The sequence below is a fragment of the Seriola aureovittata genome, chromosome 19, assembly GCF_021018895.1.
Source record: "Seriola aureovittata isolate HTS-2021-v1 ecotype China chromosome 19, ASM2101889v1, whole genome shotgun sequence".
Taxonomy (NCBI): Eukaryota; Metazoa; Chordata; class Actinopteri; order Carangiformes; family Carangidae; genus Seriola; species Seriola aureovittata.
Genome location: NC_079382.1, coordinates 1,094,867 through 1,119,322, shown reverse-complemented (window position 1 = coordinate 1,119,322; position 24,456 = coordinate 1,094,867). Strand labels below are relative to the sequence as shown.

Here is a 24,456-nt window from a genome sequence, read left to right as displayed (position 1 = left end):
TATTGTTTATTTATTATTAACTGTTAGTGAGTTAATGGATACATGAATTTCCCCTACGGCATAAATAAAGTATCTATCTATCTATCTATCTATCTATCTATCTATCTATCTATCAAATACAAAGACAACTGCAAATTCTTCAGGAATAACTGGAATTCCATATTTATAAATTTAATGTATAATTCGGTAAAAGTCTGTTTTCCTTTAGTCGCTGTGTCGCCAACAAAAATGGTCATTTTCAATTTTTTAATTATTTTATTAATTATTCCCAAAACTAATCCGTACGTGACCTCTGTAGTCATGACAGCGCCTGCATCATCACGTACGCTTTTACGTAGCGACGCAGTAGAGGTACGCGCTGGAGCTGGGTGTGAAGATGGCGGACGAGGAGGCCGAGCAGGACCGTAGTCCTGAGAACGGGATCAGTGAAACGATTTGGGAACTCAGACAACGGTTGCAAGAATTGCAAGAAGTCGTGGGTAGTGAAAGCAGCGAATCTCCGGTCCACTCCTCTTCTGAGTACTGCCAAGAGTTTTGTAGGGTGAGTTTCCCCTCACATCTTTAGCCAACAAGCTAGCCGTCTTGCACTAATAATGGTACGTCCGGGCTCCTGGAGAATCCAGTTAAAGGTTTGATCTCAAAGCCCAACAATGCTTGGTTGGACTGGGTGTTTGTTGTTCGAGTTTTGCCCATTAACAGAGTAAAAGCATGTGCAATGGTAACTAAAGTTGATCGGTGTAGTAGATCGCAGCAACTGAACTCAATCTGACCGCTGACATAGCTAGCTCTGCTAGCTAGCTATTAGCACAAGCTAGCTGATAGCTGTGTCTGCAGGAGGTAGTGAACCGTTATGTTATTGGCGTTAAAATCCTTCAGATATTTATCACTGACTTGATGCAACAGTCTAATAGCAACGTGTTTGTTAGTTTCCCTCAGAGTGATGGCAATTCCCGAAAACTAGCCACCCAGCCCTACCTGCAGTTAGCCGTTAGCTTTTAGCATTGTATGTTTGGCTACGTGCGCGTACTCGTGAGACCAATTTCGCGGATTGTCTTCGGTGGTAACGGAGCTGTTGTAAAGTCGGCGAGCAAAACCAATCGGTCTTGCGTTGCAGCGGTTTCTGTTGTGGCCAGTGCCCCAGATTTAGCTATGTACAAAAACGTTGTCATTTAGAGTTGGCCAATTTGCGTAAGGTGCAGTGAATTTGATAAGGCAGCAGTGTGGAGGGGTGAGGATTAGCGAGCGTCCCCCGATGCATTTCGAGTTATGTACGTGCAGAAAGGAACGCACGCCTATACAGACGACCCATGCCGTTTTCCATCACAGTTGCACACTAGAACAACCCAGTCCTCTAGTCTTCTTTGCGTACAGGTCTTCTTTACGTACAGGACGTTTCCCAATAGTAAGACAGCAGCATGAGGGAGCGGGGAGGGCGGATCTGCATCAAGCATCTTGACTCCCATTATAATGGTTCTCTTGGCTGACGGATTTGGAGAAAGGGAATGTGTCCACTGTCTTCAGGAACTGAACGCATAAAGTGTGAGGCAGGGTTATGCCATTAACATGAAAGTGTGCATCTAGTATATCTAAACATAGTAGTAGTAGGGTCATGTGGAGTGCTTAAGAGATAGTTTTGATAGTGATGAATGGATTCACAAGGACTCATACTGCGGAGTTTGTTGTTGTGAGATAATTGTTGAAAGGTTCTTTGACAATAGCCACAAAGATATTCCAGATATACTGTCAAAAAATCATCCTTTAGTACTTACTGCAGAACAGCCCGATGTGGCGAGTGTTTTAAGTCTGGTATGATTATTGTAACAACTTCCGTATAAATTCAATATTAAAAAGGACAGAAAATTCAGTAAGAGTTCTTCCTGTGATTGTCATCCACATTGAGGTTGTTTAGTGAGAGAAAATGCTCATTATATGCATTTGCTTACAACTAACCAGGTAGCATGGTTTTTAAACCTGTACAGGGGCGACGCTTGAGTCTGATCTCTAAAAAGGCATTAATAAATACTAGCAATTTAGAAGACATTTGACTGAATCACATGATTATTTGATTCATTAAATCCATTAATCCATTCAGACACCTTTTTTCTAATCAACAAGACCATGTTTGTGATTTTAAAATCATTTAAAGAAATGCACACAGATGAACTATATATGGCTTTTTATTGAATATTTTGAACAGTTGAAATCAAAGCACACAGATACTTTGTGGAAGCACTTTGGTGCTTATCTGCCTCTTTTTTCTTTTTTTTTTTGAGCCATGTACTCTTCATATTCGGCAACGTGATTGTGTTCAAAGTAGGGCTGTTTGATATGCAAAAAAAATATTGCGTTTTCAGTTGGAATGTTTTTTTTTTTTTTCATTTTCACCCACAATACTTATGGTGCTCACAATACACAATAATATACCTTTATCATAAAGATATCAGCTCCTGCGATTTGGATATTGCACTTGGCAATATTGAGATCTCGATTATATTTCGATTAATTGGGCGTCACCTTTGCTTGTTGAAACTGTTTTTCCGCAGTGTTTGTTTTTGACTTTTTTTTTTTGTTCAGCGTCATCTTCACTGAAGCCCAACGACGGACACGTCTTCGTTTTAGGTAGAAGCTGCTGGCTGAGGCTCAGTGTTGGTGCTCATGTCCTTCATATCGCCAGCTTCGCTTCGTGTGACTGGATTAATGATAGTTGGACAGGGCGGAGGCGTATTTTTTGAAGAGGACAGTGCATGAATACATCATTGGGGAACATATTAATTGATATGAGCAAGAGTAAGTTGGTGAGGGCGTCTAAATGTCGGTTTTGATCCTTATTCAATGAATTGCCCGGCTCTAATCATCACCTACTGCTCCTGGCAATCAACCGTATTTGACGGCAGAGAGAAGCACAACACACACTCAAAGTAATGGTGTAATAATTAACTCTTAACATTAAGATTGAAATCTTGGCCTTCTTACCAATAGAAATTGATATAGGCATGTTTCACTGTTTATTTACTTTTTATAAACTAAACAGTGAGTCAGTGAATGAAGAAAAGAATCAGATCAGTCAATTAAACTGGCGCAGTTCTTGTGGACATGTATACCTATACTGATACAGTTCAACCTTGTTGCTCTAGCACAAGCTATTTTCGGCTAACAGTTTTTGCATTTGGTGCTAGCAGTTATTGTAATGAAGACAGGCTTTTTTGACTGAAGCTCTGAGACTGGATATTAACAGTAAACCTTCAAACCTTCAGCCATCAGGCCCAAGACAGTTCAGACAGCATCATTTCATTCATAGACAAGTAAAATACCCACTCTGTTCAGAAAAGAATTACTGGAGTGGGATGTTGTTGTACTACACCTCCACAATGAGCACTAAAAGATTTCTTTTTCAATCCCTTTGCCCCAATATCAATAAAAAGTGCTATATGGAATTTGGAAATGTCCTGCAAATACACAATCCAAATGTAGCATGCTCTTAGTCTGTCATTGTTTGTTTTGGATAATTGGAATGGACGTCCCCTTTAAGCATTTTTGGTCTCCACGCTGTTTCAAGTCCTTTTTTAATGTTGGTTGTAGCCTGGACTAAATGACGTGTTCTGTCTGTCTGTCCATCTCCTCTGCTCTTGAATCACAGTGCAGCTCCCATGCACAACCAGCAGCTCTTCAGTGGGGTACATGCAGTTATATGTGAAACTGTGGCAGGGCAATGTTTATATGATACTACAAATAATGATGATGATGCTTACCTCGTTTCTCACAATCCTTTTGATTCGAATACTCAAGGTCTCAGTTCAACAACATTGTTGATGAGTATAAATTATCGATGACATGAATGAAAGGTTAAAAAAACACTCATGAAATGTTATTTTTGTTTTACTAGACTATTTAGACACCTTTAGCAACTGTTCCCACCTTTTTTTTTGCCCCTAGCAACAAATCTAACAACATTTTGGACAAACCTTGGTGTCAAAGAGAGGCACAGGTACCGCCCCTCAAGTGCGAGGTTAGGTTTTCCCGCCACAGGCACACCTCTGACTGTGATTCAGCTGACTGCTCAGCATCTGACAGACATGAATGAGCTTCTAACTTCCTAAAATCAGGATTTTAGCAGCAGCTTGAAAGTGAATGGTGGTTAACATGTAGTCTTAAAGGGGACCTATTATGCTTTTCTGATTTTTTTTCCCCCCATCTTTTATTGGGTTATATAGGTTTTTGTGCATGTAAATGCTCTACAGAGTCACACGGATCAAAGTTTACACCAAAGGGAGAAACTCTGTCTGGGTAAAAAACTATTTTCTCCTCTGTATGAAACACCTCGTTGGGGTTCCAGGCATTACTTCCTGGTTCTGTTGACGTCAATACATCTGTTGGTGCTGCCCACCTGCAACCTGGACACCCCCTGCAAGCTTGGTACCCCCCCCACCCCACACAAGGCACAGCACATAACTACTTGCTTTAGTTATGTGCTTTAGTTTTGTAGCCATGCTGAAAAGACACCGTGTTCTCAACTGCCTGGAGAAATCTACTTCATTTTTCCCATGGTGCTCCACTGCTCCAAAATACCTACATTACAGCGTGAGCCCGCACTTCAAGGAGGACTGCTTTAGAAGCCACGCACAGTTAGAGCTTCATTTTTGATTCGCAGCAGTCTCCATATTTCTGCCTCTCCCCTCGCTCCGGCTGCCTGACAGGGGGTACGCTCGTTTTGTGCTTCAGTCCAGCTTGTGAAGGTGGATCAGGTCTGTCATCTTCTGGTTCAGAATTGCACTCTTGCGCAAAACAATAAGGCAGAACCGAAGCTGCCACAATGAAGCCAACACAACTGTTTGTTTACACAAGTGTGTAGAGTGTTTTCTGGCAAGCTGACCAATCAGAGCACACCGGGTTCTGATTGGTCAGCTTCCGAGGGAGGAGGGGGGCTTTAAAAAGCCCTGAGCTCTAACAGAGAGTTTCAGACAGAGAGAATAGAGTACAGTATAAAATGTACAGAAGATGAAAAATAATGTCTTTCCGTTTAGCTTCAGCAGCTTCTGGTACTTGAAAGTAAATGTTTACAGTGGTTCCACGACAGTTTTCAACTACATCCTCATCTTTACACATTGACCACATGCAGTCCAGACAGACACTCTGTTTTGACCATGTTTCAGTTTGTTTTTGTGAGTGGTAAGCAGCAGAGTAAAGAGCCCAGAGGGAGAAGCTGTGGGCGGAGGATCATGAGGGTGTAGGCTGAAGTTGAAACATCCTTGAAGTATAGAGCGAGTTCTGTAAACAGAGCTGTTTGCACTTGGCTTGTTTCCCCCCTCCCGCTATCTCCTGCAGGTATCCAGCCTGACAAGCCTGCGTTTCTCTTTCTGACCACGTTAAGCGTGAATGGTCACAATGACTAAGAATGCTACAGGCAGGAAAACTGAGTAGGTGTTGTATCTGTTCTCATCAGAATAAATCAACATGGGAATGAAGTTTACTGGGTTAAATTGAATCCATCAGTCATGCAATACATCCTCCTTCATGAAGGTTATGATGTTCAGCTCTTCTTTAAACAGCTTTAGAGAGGTGTTGATTCCACTTGATGATCATTTTGTTTGTAGTTTGTGTTCCTGTTGCTGTATTGGATTATACAATGATTTGTTTCTGTTATCTACCCTGGACAAAATTCATTTGGCAGACATTGCAATGAGTCACTGTTTCAGCTGGAATTGTCATTCTTTCATTTCATTTTTACTGACATTTTTTTGAATAATGATGTTTTTTTTGGGGGTGTCCTGTACCAAAAACACGTTTTCTTACATCTGGAGAATATCTTTTATAGGTCAGGGTGTCTCTGTAGCACCACAAAGCTTCATTTACGGTCTGCTGTGACACATTTACCTTTTATCAACAAAAAAATTGCAGCTCCTGTGATTTGGATATTGCACTTCTAATTATATTTAATTAATTGTGCAGTCCTAATAAATTGCAATAGTGTTCTGGGTGTATCTATAGTTCCAACAGCTGGAGAGAGAGGGAGGAGGCTTCTGTAAAATATAAAATACACTTTCTGCAGCCACAGTCTCCCAGTTGAAACTTAACTCGTATCATATCAGTAAATTAAGGATGAATGTTTAGTTGACTGTCAGTATTTGGAGCAAGTAGCCATCTGCTACTACATACATATTTATACTGTGTATACTGAGCATCCGCTGAACACAAATGATTTGATGATGAATTAAACTTCTTTCTTTTTGAGGTGTTGTTTGTAATTTTAGTAACTTTGAAAAGTTGGACAGTAAAAATAAAAATTCAATACTGAATTCAGATTGTTTAAAGTGCTAAAATCTCGACCCTTAATCCAAGAGCCTATAAAGAATTCAGACTTTATGCTGTTTGAAAGGGGATGCATTCATTAAATTCATCATTAGGTCCCAAGTACATCTTAATGTTACACAGTTCTTTAGTAATCTTCAGTCAGTGAAAACTGAACCCCTTCATTTTCATGGAATGTTTTTCATTTAGTGACACTAGTGTAAATATCTGTGTAGAGATCTTAGGTGATGCTCATTTCATGTCTTTCCAGCCCTGATCGTTATTAGTTCTCGTGCTAAATGGTCCATTAATCAAATTTTATTATCAGTTACGATTTGGCTTCCAACGATTATGAAACCATGGTAATCAAGATAAAACGATTATTGTGCCGTTTATCTATCCATCTATATATCTGTCTCTGTTGAATTGTATTTAAAGTTCAAGCTACAATGTTAAAAACACAACTTTTTTTTAAAGTTCAACAAATGTTTGATGTTTCCAAATTCAATGACTAAATGTTGATCTCAATATTGATCAAGATAATCGCGATTATGATTTTTGCCATAATGGAGCAACCCTACCGGTGAAAGTTGTATGTACACACAGGGCCTCTTTAACTGGCTGTTGTTCCCTCTCTGTAGACGCTGCTGGAGTACGCAGGCCGCTGGAAGATAGAGGAGGAGCCTCTGCCGCTGGTGCAAGTGTACATAGTCGCCCTGCTGAGTTACGCACAAGCCTCTCCATACCTCTCCCTGCAGTGTGAAAATGTTCCTCTTGTAGTTGAAAGGCTGTCACTGTAAGTACCTTATTTTTAAAAATTGAATAACTGCAGATAAGTTATACTTAACCCCCATAACCATTCATTATTATGCTGAATGCAGCCCTGTAACAAAAGCTAAATTATCTATCAACATTTCTGTGATTATATTTAAAAGCCGAAGTCAATGTCACATTCTTGTTTATTTCCTCTTTGTTCTGCAGGAGTTTTGTGGAGCTTTTGCTCTCATTGAAGGAGGATGTTCCAGACGGCCTGTGGAAGGAATTCAAGTCATCTGTGCAGGTAAAGATGTCTGCAACTTAGTTTGTGACTAACACTGTGTCAAGTTACACAGTGTGAACGCGGCACTAGTCCTTCTAAAAGTTTAGAGTCAAAATATCTCAGCTTTCAAAATGTCCACAGCCTGTGCTTATACAGTGTTGTTAGGGCTTCAGATTCAAATGAGGAAATAGGACTTCAAACAGAATTCACTCGTCATATTCACGGTTCACAGCCTTTAATTTAACTGATTAAGTTTCCATACATTTGCTTTTTATTTGAAATTCACACCCTTCAAAATGCTGAAAAATAGTCTCACACATCATATTGTCACACACCTTGTGAGTAATGTTGTCTTCCTGTTGTGTGTAGTTTGCTCACAGTAAGCTACAGGAGAATGGACTCACTCAGCTATCCCTGCTGTCTGCTTTGGCTCAGTATGATGGGGTTTGGACCAACAGAGTCCTGCAAGGCCTCCTGTCCAATGAAAGTCCACAGACAGAACAAAGTGAGTTGTGCTCTGGTTTTCAGAGTAAGTAGACAGGTGTATCACCCTGACAGACAGGCACACAGAGAGGGCCGGTAAGAAGTTACTGCTGGTCCATGGTTGTGTTGTAATGTATCTAACTTCATGTCAGGTTAAATCTACCTGTTTCTTTTCTCTTCTTTCTCTCCCTCCCTCTCACCTCGGCCGGGTGTCGCAACATCCCCAATTTCCTGCATCGTTTCAAATTAAAAGCCCTCTGTAGCGTCGTGGAAGTGCGACTTTGTGAAATTGTAGCGGCGGTAGTTTCTGTCGCAGCGAATGTGAAATGGTCAAATTTTCTTCTGCTTTGTTTTAGTCTCCCACAGAAACACTGATGTGGGAGACTGAAACAAAAGAAGAAGAAAGCATGATGATGATGTGATACAGTAATACTTTAATACATCACCAGAGACACACCATAACCACTGTGAAGCGTGGTGTTAGCATCATGATGTAGGGATTCCTTTCTGCAGCAGGCCCTGGTAGGCTTGTGAAGATAGAGTGACATGAATATTATGTAAAAACCTTTAAAACACGATTCACAAAGTCGGAACACAATGTCACTATCTGTCCTCCCCCTGGTTTCAGTTGAGGAGTTCCTGGTGCAGGAGGGGCAGCTCCTGTTGGAGATGAGAGTGAAGCAACTGATGAAGGAGAAGCAGCTGGGGAAGGCTGCACTGCTGGCAAAGACATGCTCTGAGTGTCCTCCTCTCCAAGGGAAGGGACCTTTCAAGCAGATGTACCTGGTCTGCCTCTGTGCTACCTCAGAACAGGATCAGCTCATGGACGAGGTACGTGCAGCTGCACGGTGACTGTTTGGCTTCAATATGCGGGTGGATAAGTGATGTGACCACACCTAGTACAGCATTGCATCATGTTAGTTGAACCAAACAGTGATGCTACTGTAATACACAATAACACGCACGCAACAGTTCTTAAAGGTCAAGGTTGTTGTCGTTGTGTGTTTCCTCTGAAGGAAACAATCATGTCTGCTTATTATCTGTCTCATCTTTTTTCTATCTGATACTTAACAATAAACCTGTGGTGTGTTTAGGTAACCTTAGAAATGTGTGTGTGTTGGGTGAAACGAATAAGAACAAATACCAGTGTGCTAACTCTGACATTTGTTTCTTTACTTTGCTAATATCATACACACACAGACAGACAGAGATTCTTGCTTTATAATTAGAGTAGATAATTATATAATTATGCTGTGGACCTGTTTCTGCTCTCAAAAACCAATATTAGTGTCTGTATTTCGTAGTATTTCTTAATATTCAGGGCTGGAGTAGGAATAATAATGGGTAAGTTGAATTATGAGTTTTGCACTGGAACATTTCAGATCTCGCACTGAGTGATAGTAACCATAGTAACAGTCCATGTAGGCATGCAGGTAGCTTAAGTTAGCTAGGAAATAATCACCAAGCAGCTGGTGACTGTTTCAGTTTAATGCCTAATAAAAAATACAAACATTAAATTGTGTCCTTCAGTTTCCTCAGACTCGGGATGTGTCGGTCTGTGGTCACTCTGGGTTTTGTTTCGTTAGCACAGCAAATTCACGAGATCCTGCCAGTGAGCTGTGACTGGGGGGTTATGAGGTCTGCACCGGAACATTAAAGATGTTGCGCTGAGTGATAGTAACTATAGCAACAGCAGGAGAACACATGCTCCATTGTAGTCAGTCAGAGCTTGGTTCAGTCTGTAATTTCCTAAACTATAGTTTAAAAGAAGTAAATGAAAAATTAAATATATCCTTTCAACCCGGAGGCATCCCAGGTCTGATCTGTGTTCGTCCCAAACATATTTTCTAGCGTTGTTGGGACGACGTTAGTCTCGAGCCCTGCACAACTTCACAGATGACACTTAAACACAGTTTGTGAGACTGTCAGCATTGAAGGCATTTTTAGTGTTTCAGCTTGTAGGTGTTCTCTTAAGTGAACATGCATTGCTTCTAGTGAAACTTAATGACTGTTTCTATGACCTCAATCTGTGCAGCTTTCAAAGGAGGACTGCCGTGATGCGTTAGAGATGATCTGCAATCTGGAGTCAGATGGAGATGAGACGGCAGCTTTCAGTTTATGCGCAGCCTTCCTGAGCCGACAGCTTCTCCGAGGAGACACATACTGTGCTTGGTAAGGAAACGCAAGCCACCCCATGCACATCTGCGTGGACACAAGTTCCTTTCTTTATGGAGGGAGAAAAAGATTTATCGTTGACAGGGAAAAACAAACTAACATGGTGATTTTCTTAGTTTCAGAATCTGTGTTAATATGAAATTAGTATGGCTGCATGTTTATCGTATGTACACTGATGTGAAGAAGCATTAAGGAACATCATAGTGGGAAAAACTGCCATAGTTCAGAATTGGTCTGCATCTGAGTCCTAAACAGACCACACGTTGAATCGCCCCCTCAGTGTCCTCGGTTGATCTCAATCGACATTTTCCTGTTTGTTGTTTGTGTCGCTGTGTGTAGTACGTTTTTAATAGCTGAGGTCTCGGTCACTGTGATTCTGACTTGATGAATTAATAGGTGATGAATTCCCTCTCTCCCCTTTCTTTCGATGCAGGGAGCTCACTCTGTTTTGGAGCAAGCTGTTGAAGCGTCTGGAGCCGTCGGAGCAGGCCTTCCTCGACAGATGCCGCCAGATGTCCTTACTTTCCAAAACCGTGTATCACATCCTGTTCCTCATCAAGGTCATCCAATCAGAGGTCAGTATACAGTCAGCTCTTTGGATATTATCAATGAGTGGGAAAACAGAAAACCGAATCTGAAAAACACCATTTACCTTTCAGCTTTCATTTATTATTACACTCCCAATACATTGACTTTATCCTGTGTTTGCACGAGTCTAAAAGAATCTTTTTATTATGAAATGCTGCATGGGGGTGTGAAAGGAGGTTTTGTGCTTAGACAACAGTGGCCATGGTCTAATTCTGTCACTAAGATAGCATTGTTCATGTTCAAGCTGTTTTAGTTCATGTTATATGCAGTGGGGTGTGCTAGCCTCAACTCTTAGATTAATTTTATGAATATGAGATATTAACATCAACCAGCAGCCAAATATAGTTACTTCAATGACCCTGGTTTATTTAAAGTGTTTTTCTTTTTCTCAAAATAAATTAGCTTTATTTATTGTTTAAGTCCTAAGTGAGTTTCAAAATAATGTTGTTGTGTGTGTTTGGCAGTTTTAAATGATTCGTCCTCCTCTTCTTCTTCACAGATGGACAGTGTTGGACTACCAGTGTGCATAGAAATGTGCATAAGAGCTCTGCGATTGGACTCAGATGATGGAAACACCAAGGCCACTGTGTGTAAAACGATTTCCTGTTTGCTTCCCTCTGACCTAGAGGTCAAGCGGGCCTGTCAGCTGACTGAGTTCCTCCTGGAGCCAACAGTGGACTCTTACTACGCTGTGGAGACGCTTTACAACGAGCCGGATCAAAAACTAGAGGAGGAGAATATGCCCGTCCCCAACTCACTACGCTGTGAGCTCCTGCTGGTTTTTAAAACCCAATGGCCTTTTGACCCAGAGTTCTGGGACTGGAAAACACTTAAGCGTCATTGTCTAGCACTAATGGGTGAAGAAGCTTCAATAGTGTCATCCATTGACTTACTGAATGACACCGAGAGCCCAGAAGAAGAGGAAGACTTCCTCAGTCAGGAGGGGTTTAACAATACCCCAGACCATTTAGTCAGTGGCACTTACGAACTAAAAGATATCACAGACAAGAAACAGAAAAACAGAGAAATGAAGAAACTGAGAGAAAAAGGTTTCATATCTGCCAGGTTTAGAAACTGGCAGGCATACATGCAGTACTGTGTGCTGTGTGACAAGGAGTTCCTTGGCCACAGGATTGTACGCCATGCACAGACTCACCTGAGCGGAGGAGTATACAGCTGTCCTATATGTGCTCAGACCTTTACCTCAAAAGATACATTGATTCCTCATGTAACGTCACATGTCAAACAGTCGTGCAAGGAAAGGCTAACTGCAATGAAAACAAACAAGAAATTGGCTAATCCCAAAACGGCTGCTCCTGTTATTGCAGCGTTGAAGGCCAAGACAGAAAATGAACTGTATGAAAATGGTGATTCCCCGGGGCAGAACGGGGGGTCGGCTCATAATGTTCAGGCCAGAGTGGAGAGGTGTAACATTGAGTGTAGTGATGACAATATTTGCCCTGTTGGAAAATGCAGAAGAACCTTCAAATTTTTCAAAAATCTCATTGCACACGTTAAAGCTCACGGGGACGACGAGGAGGCAAAGACATTCCTGGAAATGCAGAGCAAAAAGGTTGTTTGCCAGTACTGCCGCCGCCACTTTGTTAACGTCACCCATCTGAACGATCATTTACAGGTCCACTGTGGTGTGAAGCCTTATATCTGTATACAGTTAAACTGCAAGGCAAGTTTCTTATCCAACACTGAACTCCTTATACACAGGAAAACACATTCTGTTTTTAAGGCCAGATGCATGTTTCCTAATTGTGGAAAGGTTTTCAATGAGGCCTTCAAACTGTATGACCATGAGGCAAAACATTATAAAACTTTCACTTGTAAAGTTGTAGACTGTGGGAAAGTATTACATTCACAGCAGCAGCTGGATTTGCACCAAAAGGAGCATGCCACTCAAGAGGAAAAGCCATCGTCTGAGCAGACCTCACAAAATATCCAGCCCGGCCCTTCACTCATCGAGCAAATGCTTTCAGACCAGACTCCTGTTAAACTAGAGAATTCCCAAGAGAACTGGAGCAGTGAAAGTGCTGTTAATCCAGATCAGGGAAGGCTGCCAGTGTCCATTGAGGATTTGCTCAAATCTTCACAAGCACCTGTGGAACCCTTAGGACATTACAGAGTCAAACATGAACCACAAAATCCGCCTTTCCCCACCAGTCAGAGTTTAAGTAGTTCTGTGATTCAGCCTGTGAACTCCCACATGTCTGATCCTAACAGACACAGAGACGGTTCAGGTGGTCACTCTTTTGATTACATGAGACCACCTCAGCAGAATCAATCAGTACATCCATTTGAATCAAACTTAGGTAACATGCCACTCGGCTGTAATTCACATGTCTTACAACGCCAGACTCAAGTGTTCCCCGCTAATGTGAATGCTGGATCAATGAGTTACAACTCTGACTGCAATTTACCATTGCCAGGACAGCAGCGGCCGATGTGTAGCAGCAACCTGTTATCAGTATCACCGCCCCAAAACTCCATAGAGCCAGCAATGTCACAGCCACTTCCTCCAACAGTAACCCCCCAGCCGTTTGCTGGGAGCAGATCCGAGAACTCTGTGACGTCCTCAACTACTACAGGTCCCCCTCCAGGACAGAGAGAGCGATTTCACTGTGCATTTGAATTGTGTACGAGGCACTACAGCTCCTACAGAAGTGTCGCCAAGCACATGAAAACGGTTCACCCAGATTTCTATGAGCAATGGAAAGTTACCAGAACTAAAATCAAGATAACCTACACTTCAGCACAGAGCGCACCGTCTGTGGGACATCTCAGTTCAGTCAACTCGCCTCAGAATCAGCTCTGCAACAGCAGCAAAGTACCAGTTCATGGAGTTCAGAGGCAGAACGTTATCCAATCACCTCCTTACACCAACATGGGTACAACCTCAAACTATAATACTCTGCATTCCCATTCCTCATCGGCCCACAACCACAATGCTTCACTCCTGATGGAAAATGTTTTGAATCCCATTGTTCTCTCTCAGTTAGGAAGTGATACAAATCCCCACTCCCAAGTGTCAGGTGGTCAGAACTGGCACTCAGCCCCTGGTATTGAGCAAATTCAAAATTGTGGCTCTTCACAAGTCTATCCATCTAACTTGCAAGTGATGCCTCAAGTCGATTCTAGCAGTGCTGCTCTCCCACTCAGTGTCCCATCCTGCTCTATGATAGGATCAACAATGAACAGACCAACAGAGTCCTTGCAGCCACCACTAATGCAAAATGGGCCCCAGTCAGTTTTCCCCTCATGCATGGACAGTGCAAAGGACGTGTCACAGCAAGCAGAAGACCTTCTTCTGCCATACACATCACAGATGCAGAGCAGTTTAGTCTCAGGTTCCAAGGCGCCAGAAAAAACAATGCAAACCCAGTCCAGTTTTCCCTCTCCAGACAGCGCAGGCCAGAACAGCAGCAACAGCCAGCCTCCAAATGCGCCGGTTGTCTCCGAAAACAATCCCGAAAATCAAAAGCGGGCCAGAAGAAACAAAAGAACCAAATGGCCAGCTATTCTTAGGGACGGCAAATTTGTTTGTTGCAGGTGTTTCAGACAATTTAATAGTCCCAAATCCCTCGGAGGACACTTGTCCAAGCGCACCATCTGCAAACCATATGAAGAGTCGGAACTCAATACAGATTTGCCAACATCGTTTCTTGACCTCCTCAATTCAGAGCAAACTGTTGGCCCTGCTCAGCCACAGTTGCCCTATAATCCTGCTGCGGTGTATGAGAAAAAGCCTCATGAGTCTGTAACGAGTGTTTCAACAGCCACAAAGGATTACCCCACTGCCAATTACCCACAAGATAATTTGCCAACATATGGGAATGGTGAGTCAAATGATGACATTCTGAAACAAATAATGGCCGAATCCAATATGTCTGATCTTTTTGTGCACACACCCGCTCCCCAGCCATTGTTTCAAAACCCATGTGTTCCCTATGGAGCCAGTGAGCGTTTGCCAGGGAGCTCAGTCATACAGCATACAGAAAATGTCCAGCTGAAGCGAGGGGAAAGACGAGAGGACAGTTCATATAGTACAATCCATTATCCTCAGCCAAGCATTCATACATTTGCTGAAAGTGAATTCCCTGACCCACTTCTTTCTCAAATCCTCACAGAAACCCCCCTCATTGCCGTTCCTGACAGCGTCTCCACAAACCATGTGACTCCCGGGGAAATTCACAGTGAAGGCTATGACTCCGAAACAGTCATTCAGACACCGGAAACGGATTCAAACCCAGTGATGCAAACAGTCTTACCTGATAGTCAGATATGTCCAGCAACAGCAAGTGGCAAGCAAGCTGAGACACAAAGGAAGACGGCTGAGCAAGATATTAAGAAGAGGCTGCGGGAGCAGATTTTGGCCGGCGACTTTCAGCGGAGAAACAGCTCGTGTCTTTCAGGCAACACTGACCCTAATGCCAACTCAAAGATGTCTTTTGGCCTAATGTGCAGTCCTTCCAATAATTCTGGACATCATCAGCTGTTTCGTGATGTAAAGAGTGACTCAGCTAGTCAAGGACAAGTCATTCAAGAAAACTGTGCAATCATCCCGGGAACCTCTGGCGAAATCGAACAGCTACTGAACACACGCAGCTTTACTTGTTTCAGAGAGACCTCTGACCCGCAGCAGGAGGTACTGAGCCCCACAGGGATTGCAGCGAATGATACAGATTCTGAACCCACGCAGTTATCTGCCAGCCAGCAACAATGGATGACAGAAATTCAAAGTGCATTTGAAAGGCTCAACTTGGTCAGAGAAATGTCTGATCAGATGTCGGCTTCCTTGAAACAAATTTCCAATGCTCCAACCAGCCAGACATCACTTGCCAAGGTCCAGTCACGCAGCTCGCCTTCGTCCACCTCTGTCAAGCCGTTTGCCTGTGAGAACGAGAACTGCACATTTAGTTCCATGTCGAGTGAAGCGCTTTGGAAACACCTGTCCAAAACTCACAACTACACACTTGAGATGGTGAATGTGGTTAAAAAAAGGTATGGTCAGTACGCTCCGTTCAAGTGTCAAAAGTGTAGTAAAACATTCACTCGAAACTCAAACCTTCGCACTCACTACCAGTCAGCTCACAAATTATCAGCTGAGGAAATCGCAGATCTGGATATGAAGCGCAGGTTGGCCAAAGCTGCTGCAACCGCTGCTATTCAAAAGTTGCCTGCCAGGCCAAGCCAGGCCCCAGCAGCTCAGACCACAGCAGCGACTCCTTCACTGGACAACAGAGCACATCTCTATTCATTCCAAGACGCAGCAAAATGTGATTACGTATCACAGGCATTTGTACCAGGCACTACCATGGACATAACTAATCCGAAATTTCAAGATGACAATCGCTCCTCAGTCATTCATCCTTTGCAAACAGCCCCTATGCACAAACAAGCAGTGTCTCCCCCTGTACAGGCCCACACCTCCACGTCAGCACTTCAGTCAGCGCGAGCAGGGACGGCGACACAACAGTGGACACACGGACAGCAAAGAAACCTGCCCAGGGTGCCCGATCAACACACAAGTGGTCAACAAGTCCGAGACCATTTGCCCGAAGCTCCGTCCTCCACACCTGAGGCTAACGGGCTTACGTCTCTCGACAGACAGTGTGCTGTCAACAGGCAGTCCGTCGTGAAGCCGAGCATGGATGTGACCAAGAAGACAAAAGAGAAGAAGTCCAACGCGGACGATGCCACGAGTCCTTACAGACCATATCGCTGTGTTCATCAAGGCTGTGTGGCAGCCTTCACCATCCAGCATAATCTGATCCTCCATTACAGGGCTGTTCACCAGTCCGCTTTGTCAGCACTGGAGGTGAACAAGGAGCAGGACCAGAGTGAGGGACTGGATGAAATAATGGAACATGATGGGGAGGAGCCAGAGGCAGAGATCCCCCAAATTTCTGAATTCAGATGTCAAGTCAAAGACTGCTCCCGAGTTTTCCAAGAGGTTCCCAACCTTTTCCAGCACTACCTTCAGCTGCATGAATTCAGTCTCGATAAGGTTGGCAATCTCTTATCTGGCATCAAGCTCGGCAGGTTTGCTTGTGGCCACCAAGGTTGCACGGTATCCTTCACTCTTCTCTGGAAGTATATTGGGCATGTCAAAGAACAGCACAAAGATATAAGGCTTTCCAAACCAGAACAAATCAATGGCTCGTTCAAGTGTGAAATCGAAGGCTGTGACCGCTCATATGCGACGAAGTCAAACCTGCTCAGACATGTCATGAAAAAGCATCAGGACCTGTACCAGCCTAAACTCAAAAATCAACAGATAAAAGAAGACGGGATGAAACAGAACTCAAAAACTTTGCTTTACCAAATTACCAAGACGAGTAACGGGAAGGAAAACATTGAGAGCAATAAAAAGATCATACAGAGGGCGAATGACTCGAAGAGAGGCAGCAAGTCAAAAAACAATCACTGGACAAAATATGGAAAACCCTCCTTGAAATCTAAAGTGGAGGCATCTGCAATGTGCACGAAGAAATTTCCTCTGCAATACCCCTGCATGATCAAAGGCTGCGAGTCAGTCATGAAATCAGAGCGGAGCATATTAAAACATTACATGGGACACGGGCTGTCAGAAAAGTACCTGGAACAGCAAAGGAGTCACTTCATATTCTGTAAAAAGGTTCCCAGGCAGAAGTGTCGGTCCATCAGGAGTGACGACTCCAAATCAGACAACACCTCTGACCTGTCAGAAGCAGAGCTGGCGGCAGACACCAGCCTGGAAGGAGGAGAATATGGATATTCAAAACCTGTCCTGCGCAAAAGGACCTCCACGGGGATCCCTGCCGCGTTGTTCGACAGCAAACTATCAAATGATGAGAGTTCTGACGGATCTGTGGTGCTCAAACGCAAACGAGGACGTCCGCGAAAGCTGATCGACAAAATAGTGAAACGCAAGAAAATCCCACGCACAACAAAGATGGACGTTGTTTACAGCAAGGACGATGAATCGGACTCCTCGTGCCCGGCAGCGCTGCAGGAGGAGATGACTGAGCAGAGTGCTCCGCTGGCCTCCTTTAAACCTATGGGATTTGAAATGTCTTTCTTAAAATTCCTGGAACAGTCAAATAAATCTGAACACACCTTCACGAGGAAGGTGGATGTGCCGGAAACATGGAGAAAAACATCCAGTGTGAACACCAAAGACACCTGTGTCAGGTTCAGCAACCCTCAGAATCTGAAATCGCTCAGTAAGGTGAAGATAATTATAGATGCAGCCTTTTCAGGTGTCACTGACCTTATGTTGAAACAGCTGCAGGCCATGCAGCCTGTAGTGGTGTTGGAAAAAAATGACTAACTTGTTCCTTTGTTGTTGTTGTTAAGCAGAATCTCAGGACTTGAATGAGTAAACTCTGCTGCAGACTGGTGCCCTTATATATGACTTGTTTTTTACACACTGAGTTAAAAAAAAACAGTTGTTTGGAGTTATACTGTAATATGATCTGTACAATTTGTCTTTTTATAGAAATGTGTATAGCATGTTCATTAAAGATTTTGCTGATAATTAAAATCTGGCATCAGCTTCGGGTGTTTTAATTATCCCTGTGGGACATACAAACAGATGGACTTTGAAATGGATTCTATTGTTGTGTGTAGTTTGTGATTTGAAGATGTTGATTCTTGTGCGTTGTGTATATAGTTTGAAATCACCCACTGCCACCAGCAGTCTTACTATTAAACAAACCTTTTTTTTACCAGTCTGATTTGTTTTCCATCATTTGCCATTTTGTTCAGATCACACTGCAGCTCAGGAATAGTTTTGTACGGTGTGCGAAGCGACCGGAAAATTACTGTGTGGAAACAAAACAAAGCAGCCGTGCTGTAACTGATATGGTTTCTCAACTAGAACATTGGTTTCCTTGTATTTAATGCTCATCAGTATTTAGTATTTATGTAATTCTTCACGTCTTATCAGTAACAGACTTTATATCTAAACTCTCACCAGTTAAAATCTCAACCTCAACTGCTCATAGATGTTGAATTGCCCTTTAACATTTTGGTAAATACACTCGTAAACAAAATGTACCTATCAACACCTGTATAACCTGCTACTCAACACATTGTCTCATTTGTTTAACACATTATATTTGATATATATGTATATCTTTTCTCCTTCTGAAGGCTCCTCACTGAGTGAAACCAGCTGAAGTATCTGAGCAGCAGCCATGATCACAGCTGCTCCACTTCTCTAAGTGATGAGGAAAGGAGCTTCAGTGCTTCCTATCTTATCTCCTTTAGGAGAGGAAACACCGGACCTTCCTTTATGAGAGGAAAGGAGAAATGCCGACCCACAATTCCTTGCTGCGGCAACATTTAAAGTAGTTTCACCACAGCAGAGCCACATAAATGTAGAAAGATCAGAGCAGCTGTTTTATGTTTGTGACACCATCCAGAACTGATGGAAATCCTTGTCTGATCCACTGATTTAAAGAGAATGAATCTATATTCATGGATTCAGGCTTCAGTCAGGAGTCGTCATGAAGAACAATCAGATTGAATTTATAGTTAAAAATATTATCATCATAACTAAATACTATAGTCTGTACATAAATGTTGTTTCACCAAAGCCCCTCCCATTGTGTAAAAACCTAAACATTCATTTTCTCTATTTAACAAATGTATAGAAATGTCAAAATCACCTACAACAGGAAACTATAAACTGTCTGAATATAATTTTTCAGATTTCCTGAGCTCCTTATTTCTATTTAATTATTATTTTTAATGACTCAACTTTCTCTACTTTCTTTATTTTATTACCACTAATTTATTTTTCTTTCATGTCATCTTATTTCAACATTTCAGTCCTGTTTGCTTTGTTCTGTGGGTAGGAAAGGAGGATTTATCCTCCATGTGTTATGAATAAAGTTTTTTTTTTTTTTTTTTTTTTTAAATCTTAGTGTCAGTGCAGTCAGATTCTTTTCCTAAGTCCTAATGAATTCTCCTTCACATCTTTGACATCATGACGTTTCCCATCGAGGTGGAGGAGACGTGGTTAGAGAGGAGATTATTTTGACTCTTCCACCACAGCAGAGTGAAGTGTTCATATCTGGAAAACGACGGACCAGCAAAGTGCAACTGTGTCAGGTTTTATTTCCGGGGGTCTTGGTTGAAATGAACTGTCAATCAAAGCAGCAGCTCCAGCAGAGAAGCTACTGAATGATGTATCAACCATGTAGCTGAGAAAGAAGACGCGATTCAGTTCAGGGTGACTTAATCATTTATTATTGCACTTAACATGTTCATGGCAAAAAAAAAAAAACTAATCTTAATTTTTATGCTTCATTTAGATTGAGAGAAAATACATTTTGTTTTTCATGCCTCTCACACAGTGATCAGTACCTAATGCAGTTTGACAGTATCAGCTGAAATCAGCTCTTTATAGGATACACTGTCTACAGCCATAATACACTCAATATTTAATTACAGCTAAAGGAAGACTGACTGATCTTAAGTTAGTACAAACTGCTGACTGACCCTGAGTCAGGTTAAGAAAGACACTTCTAGTGTTTAGTCTTTGTAGTTTTTTCTTTCACTTCTGTGGCATTTTTACACAAACTTGTTTAATGTGACTTTGTACAAACACATTAGAGATAAATGAAAATTCATTCTAGTTATCAACAATGAGAATTACTACTGATATCTGCAATTTGACAATAAAATGTATTATGAAGTCGATTGAAATGTTACTAAGGTTAACTTGAAAGAGCTCATGAAGGTATCTGTGATAAAAAAGATTATTGGGGAAAATGTGGCAAATAAACAAAACGACATTTTAAAATAAATCTGGTGGAATGAAAGAAAAATGGATAATTCCAGTTATTCTGATTTCATTTATAGCTACACATGACTCCAGTTCATCAGTTCTGAGGAGTGATATAGACCATTCAGATTTGTTTAATAGACTTTTTCCACAAGATCCATTTTGGCTTGTCATAGCAGAAAAAGTGACTGAGCTGCTTCCAGTTTACTGGTGACACTGAGCCATCATTAACAAGATGTTTCACTTGTGCTGTCTGTTCCTGCTGTGACACATCAAAATGTCTGCCATGAATAAGGTCTATTACAAGCAATTTAAAAAGATTATTAAAATTAACATGCATGCAAACTCCACCGCTTCAAATCCAGAACCTTCTTGCTGTGAGGCAACCCTCACCAAAATTAAAGCACTAGAAGCCAAGACCTCCTGACTGTATAGTGTCTGTATAGTCCAAATTGTAAAACTACATTTCCCATGATACGTCATAGCATCTTTCATTGGACCTTTCCTGCCTGGTGAACACCCACGTCTTTCAAACTGCAAAAAATGTAGGATAAAAAATGAGTAGTCTCCTCGCCTGACCTGAGATAACCCTGATGACATCAGCGTTGTCACATTAGTATGACATCATCAAGGTCATTATGTCACACCTCACAAAGCTCCTCACAGAGGACATGATACAAACATCTTCACAACCTTCCAGTCTTTAAGTGGAGACTTCACTCTGGAGTTAGAGTCAAATAATATTTTCCATCATCTGTAACTAGACAGATGATACCACGGCTTTACCACAGCTCCTCTCTTGTAGTACAGGTGTTGAAGAGGGACTCCTGTGAGCAGTGTTGGTTGTCAAGGAAACCAGCTCTCACTGTGAGACGGAACATGAGGACTGGACGGGCTGGTTTTCACATGTGGGCTGTGTGCTGCTGTCCTCTGTGTTTGCTGTGGGCTCAGCGGAGACAAACTTGTTGACAATGGAAACAGGAGGCCGGCTGTGGCTGAGGGCGCTCTCCTCCACTGGGATGTAGCGCCTGGTGAAACACTTCCACAGCTGCTTCCATGTAATGTACATGAGCTCCACAACATTCAGAGCGACACAGAGGATGGATGTGCAGCCCATGATGTAGAGGAAGATCTTCTTCTCTTTGGCTCTGGCGGTGTAGCAGTCCACGGTGTTCGGACAGGGACTCTGGCTGCAGCGGAGCAGTATGGGCACCTCAAAGCCGTTGTACAGGAAGTAGAAGGCGAGCAGGGAGCCCACCTCCAAGGCTATCTTGAAGACCAGGCTGACTGTGTAGGTGCAGAACAGACCTCCATCAATACTCCCTTTGTCCCGGTACAATCTGCGCTTGTGTTTGGTCTCCCGGTGCTCCCTGTAAGCCACGTGCAGGGCAACCAGCAGGGACGGGGTGGACACCATGATGAGCTGCAGAGCCCACAGACGCACCTGTGAGATGGGGAAGAAGTGGTCGAAGCAGGCGTTCTCACAGCCAGGCTGCTCCGTGTTGCACACGAAATCCCTCTGCTCGTCCTTCCACACCTGCTCAGCCGCCGCCACGTACACCAGGATCCTGAAGAGGAAGACCACGGACAGCCAAATGCGACCAATCACAGTAGAGTACTTGTTCACCCCACTGAGGACGTTCTCCAAAAAGGTCCAGTTCATCTTCCTCTGAGCCTCCTGTGGGGGAATAAACCAGGCGGAGTTGAACGTAGCACAGCAGAAACCACAGGATGTTTGGGATTAATGTTGTTTCCAGTGTTTTACATGTTTCTATCTCTTTACTACAGACGATCATTTATATCTACAGTACTGATGCAAAGAGATGAGCTGTATCAACCACCTCCTTGTCTTAGTTTAGTGAAACACAAATGTATTCGAACACCCACCAGGACCCCTCTACATGTCGGGCAGTGATGCGTCTTACGTTCTCGTCACTTCAGCTGATTCTCTGCTCAAGTGAGGAAAACAAATGAGGAAATATTCAAATGAGCAAACACCAGCAGCAGACTGGTTTCCCACCTGGATGAATGCTTGGTTGTTGTCCTGCACCTTTTACATGAACGTAAGGGGGGTTACAGATTGTGCTCGGGGCGGTGTGAAGGCTTTAGTGTCACACCGAAGTCTGTGACATGAGCAGGATAAACTGCCACTACAGATGTTTTACTTTGCTTAACAAACATGGTGCCACGGGATGTGAAAGCAGATTCTGTGACTGTCGACCATTTCAGAAGAACAAGGTCCAAGACTATGAAGGATGAAAAATGACATGGGTATAAATAAATAGATAAATAAATGACGGAATAAATAATTAAATACATACATAAATGCAAAAAAAATGCATACATTTAACATGTATTTATTTATGCATTTCTACATTTATTTATTTCTGTATGTCTACATTTATTTATTTATTTATTAGTTTGAGTTGTGACCATGTCTGAACATTAACAGCTGCTACCAGGATAAAGACTGTGATGAAACCTTGTGACGACGTTGGCAGCAGCTCACACAGTCTGACGCCTCTCACCGGCTGTGACGGGGAGGTTTTTTTGTGACCTCAGATGTTGACATGGTCTGATCATGTTCCTAGTATTATTCGACTAAATGAGAAACAAAAGTGCCTTAGAAGTGTTTTTGTGATGTTCCTTATAGAGAGTTTTTCAGGAGTGGAACTGAGAGATTGTTGTTCTTCATCTTCTGAATATACTTCTATTGTATAGTCACACAAAGACTTATAATACTGCTGTAGTCTGATGATGAGCTACAGTGAGCCACAGAAACACAGAATACCATGTCTTCAAAAATAATAATAATAATAATACATTTTATTTAAAGGCGCCTTTCTTGGCACTCAAGGACACCGTACACAGTTACACAAATTGAGATTAAAAACACATTAAGAAGAAGCAACAATAAAAATGAAATATAAAAATAAAAACAATACAAAAGTGACAGTGCAATTGGCATCAGATGGAAAAGGCAGTTTTAAACATCTATTCATTCATGTGAGCGCATATTCAGATTCAGACTGATGTAGTTATGATGTGGTGTACAATATGCTCTGAATGATGTTAGCCAGCTATCACGTGCTCTTCTGAGGACATTTATCTTCACACATGCTAACAGCACGTCTCACGCTGAAGAAGAGGAAGACGTTTGTCAGACAGAAGTTGAGACTTACCGGCGCCGCCTGAAGGGTTTTTTCTCCTCTGTGTATCAGCAGCTGGTGTCGCTCTGTGCTGTGAGTCCTCCTGCCTGCACACCTGCAGGGGACAGCTCTGAGCCACACCCTGTCTCCCTCCAGCTCACCTGTGTGTGTGTGTGTGTGTGTGTGTGTGTACAGACAGACTACATCACCATGGAGATGTCTAATGCAAATATGTGCTGCCAGTTGTGGCTCAGTGTGGGGGACTGGAGTGACGCATGTAACTTGAGGAGAGTCAGATCACATGTCACTGCTGATGAATAAATCATGTGTCTTTCTGGTGTCTCTTTATTTATCAGGTGTTTGTCTGTGCTCTTAATATCCTGAGGAACAGCCTGTAACCGCTCTCCTCCTCCTCTTGTGCTCAGTGATCTTCACGTTACTGTTCAGCTCAGAGAATATCTGTGTGCAGCGCTACAAACTGATGTCCTGAGTGTCTGTGGGAGTTCTATTTGTGCAGTAGGGTCTTATACATGATTAAATAATACATGTGGGTAATGTGGGGTAAACCGGGAGACGGGACAAATCTTCTTCAGCTTTTGATAAATGTATTCAAGGTTCTGCTTTTTATCAGTGTAAGTTGTTTGAGGCGCGTGTGTGTATCCAGCTGAAGGTCTGTCCAATGAATTTAATGCATCATAACTCAATGCATTTTCAACTGATACTCAAGCACTTTGGTTTGTTACTAATGCCACATGTGAATGATACAGATACTGGGTTCAATTCAAAATCTGGGTTGAGTGCTATAATGTCATATTTAAAATGAACTTACATTATTACATATATACTGCATGTTAAATGTGTGGAAGCCCCGAAAGGCTAGTGAAAAAACTTTTTGTCATTATTTTATTTTAATTTTTTAATTTATTATTATCATTATTATTATTATTATTATT

General features: G+C 42.4%; 2 protein-coding genes across 2 annotated transcripts; one reads left to right on the top strand and one right to left on the bottom strand.

Moving 5' to 3' along the window:
* The first annotated feature begins 362 nt into the window (after positions 1 to 362).
* Positions 363 to 18,288, top strand: znf292b (zinc finger protein 292b). The gene is made up of 8 exons (XM_056405452.1): positions 363 to 541; positions 6,927 to 7,081; positions 7,267 to 7,345; positions 7,694 to 7,829; positions 8,436 to 8,638; positions 9,843 to 9,979; positions 10,416 to 10,557; positions 11,070 to 18,288. The coding sequence occupies exons 1-8, from the start codon at positions 377 to 379 to the stop codon at positions 17,889 to 17,891; spliced, it is 7,839 nt and encodes a 2,612-aa protein (XP_056261427.1). The 5' UTR covers positions 363 to 376; the 3' UTR covers positions 17,892 to 18,288.
* Positions 18,289 to 19,793: 1,505 nt separating this feature from the next.
* Positions 19,794 to 23,793, bottom strand: gjb7 (gap junction protein beta 7). The gene is made up of 2 exons (XM_056404649.1): positions 23,537 to 23,793; positions 19,794 to 22,032 (listed from the first exon to the last, which is right to left on the bottom strand). The coding sequence occupies exon 2, from the start codon at positions 22,015 to 22,017 to the stop codon at positions 21,217 to 21,219; it is 801 nt and encodes a 266-aa protein (XP_056260624.1). The 5' UTR covers positions 22,018 to 22,032; positions 23,537 to 23,793; the 3' UTR covers positions 19,794 to 21,216.
* Between the last annotated feature and the right edge of the window lie 663 nt (positions 23,794 to 24,456).

Bases quoted from the DNA above. Each gene is read 5' to 3' on its own strand.
- znf292b (XM_056405452.1), top strand. From the start codon at position 377: ATGGCGGACGAGGAGGCCGAGCAGGACCGTAGTCCTGAGAACGGGATC. The intron at 7,082-7,266 runs GTAAGTACCTTA...TTTGTTCTGCAG, and splicing joins GTAGTTGAAAGGCTGTCACT to GAGTTTTGTGGAGCTTTTGC. The intron at 7,830-8,435 runs GTGAGTTGTGCT...CCCTGGTTTCAG, and splicing joins AAGTCCACAGACAGAACAAA to TTGAGGAGTTCCTGGTGCAG.
- gjb7 (XM_056404649.1), bottom strand. From the start codon at position 22,017: ATGAACTGGACCTTTTTGGAGAACGTCCTCAGTGGGGTGAACAAGTAC.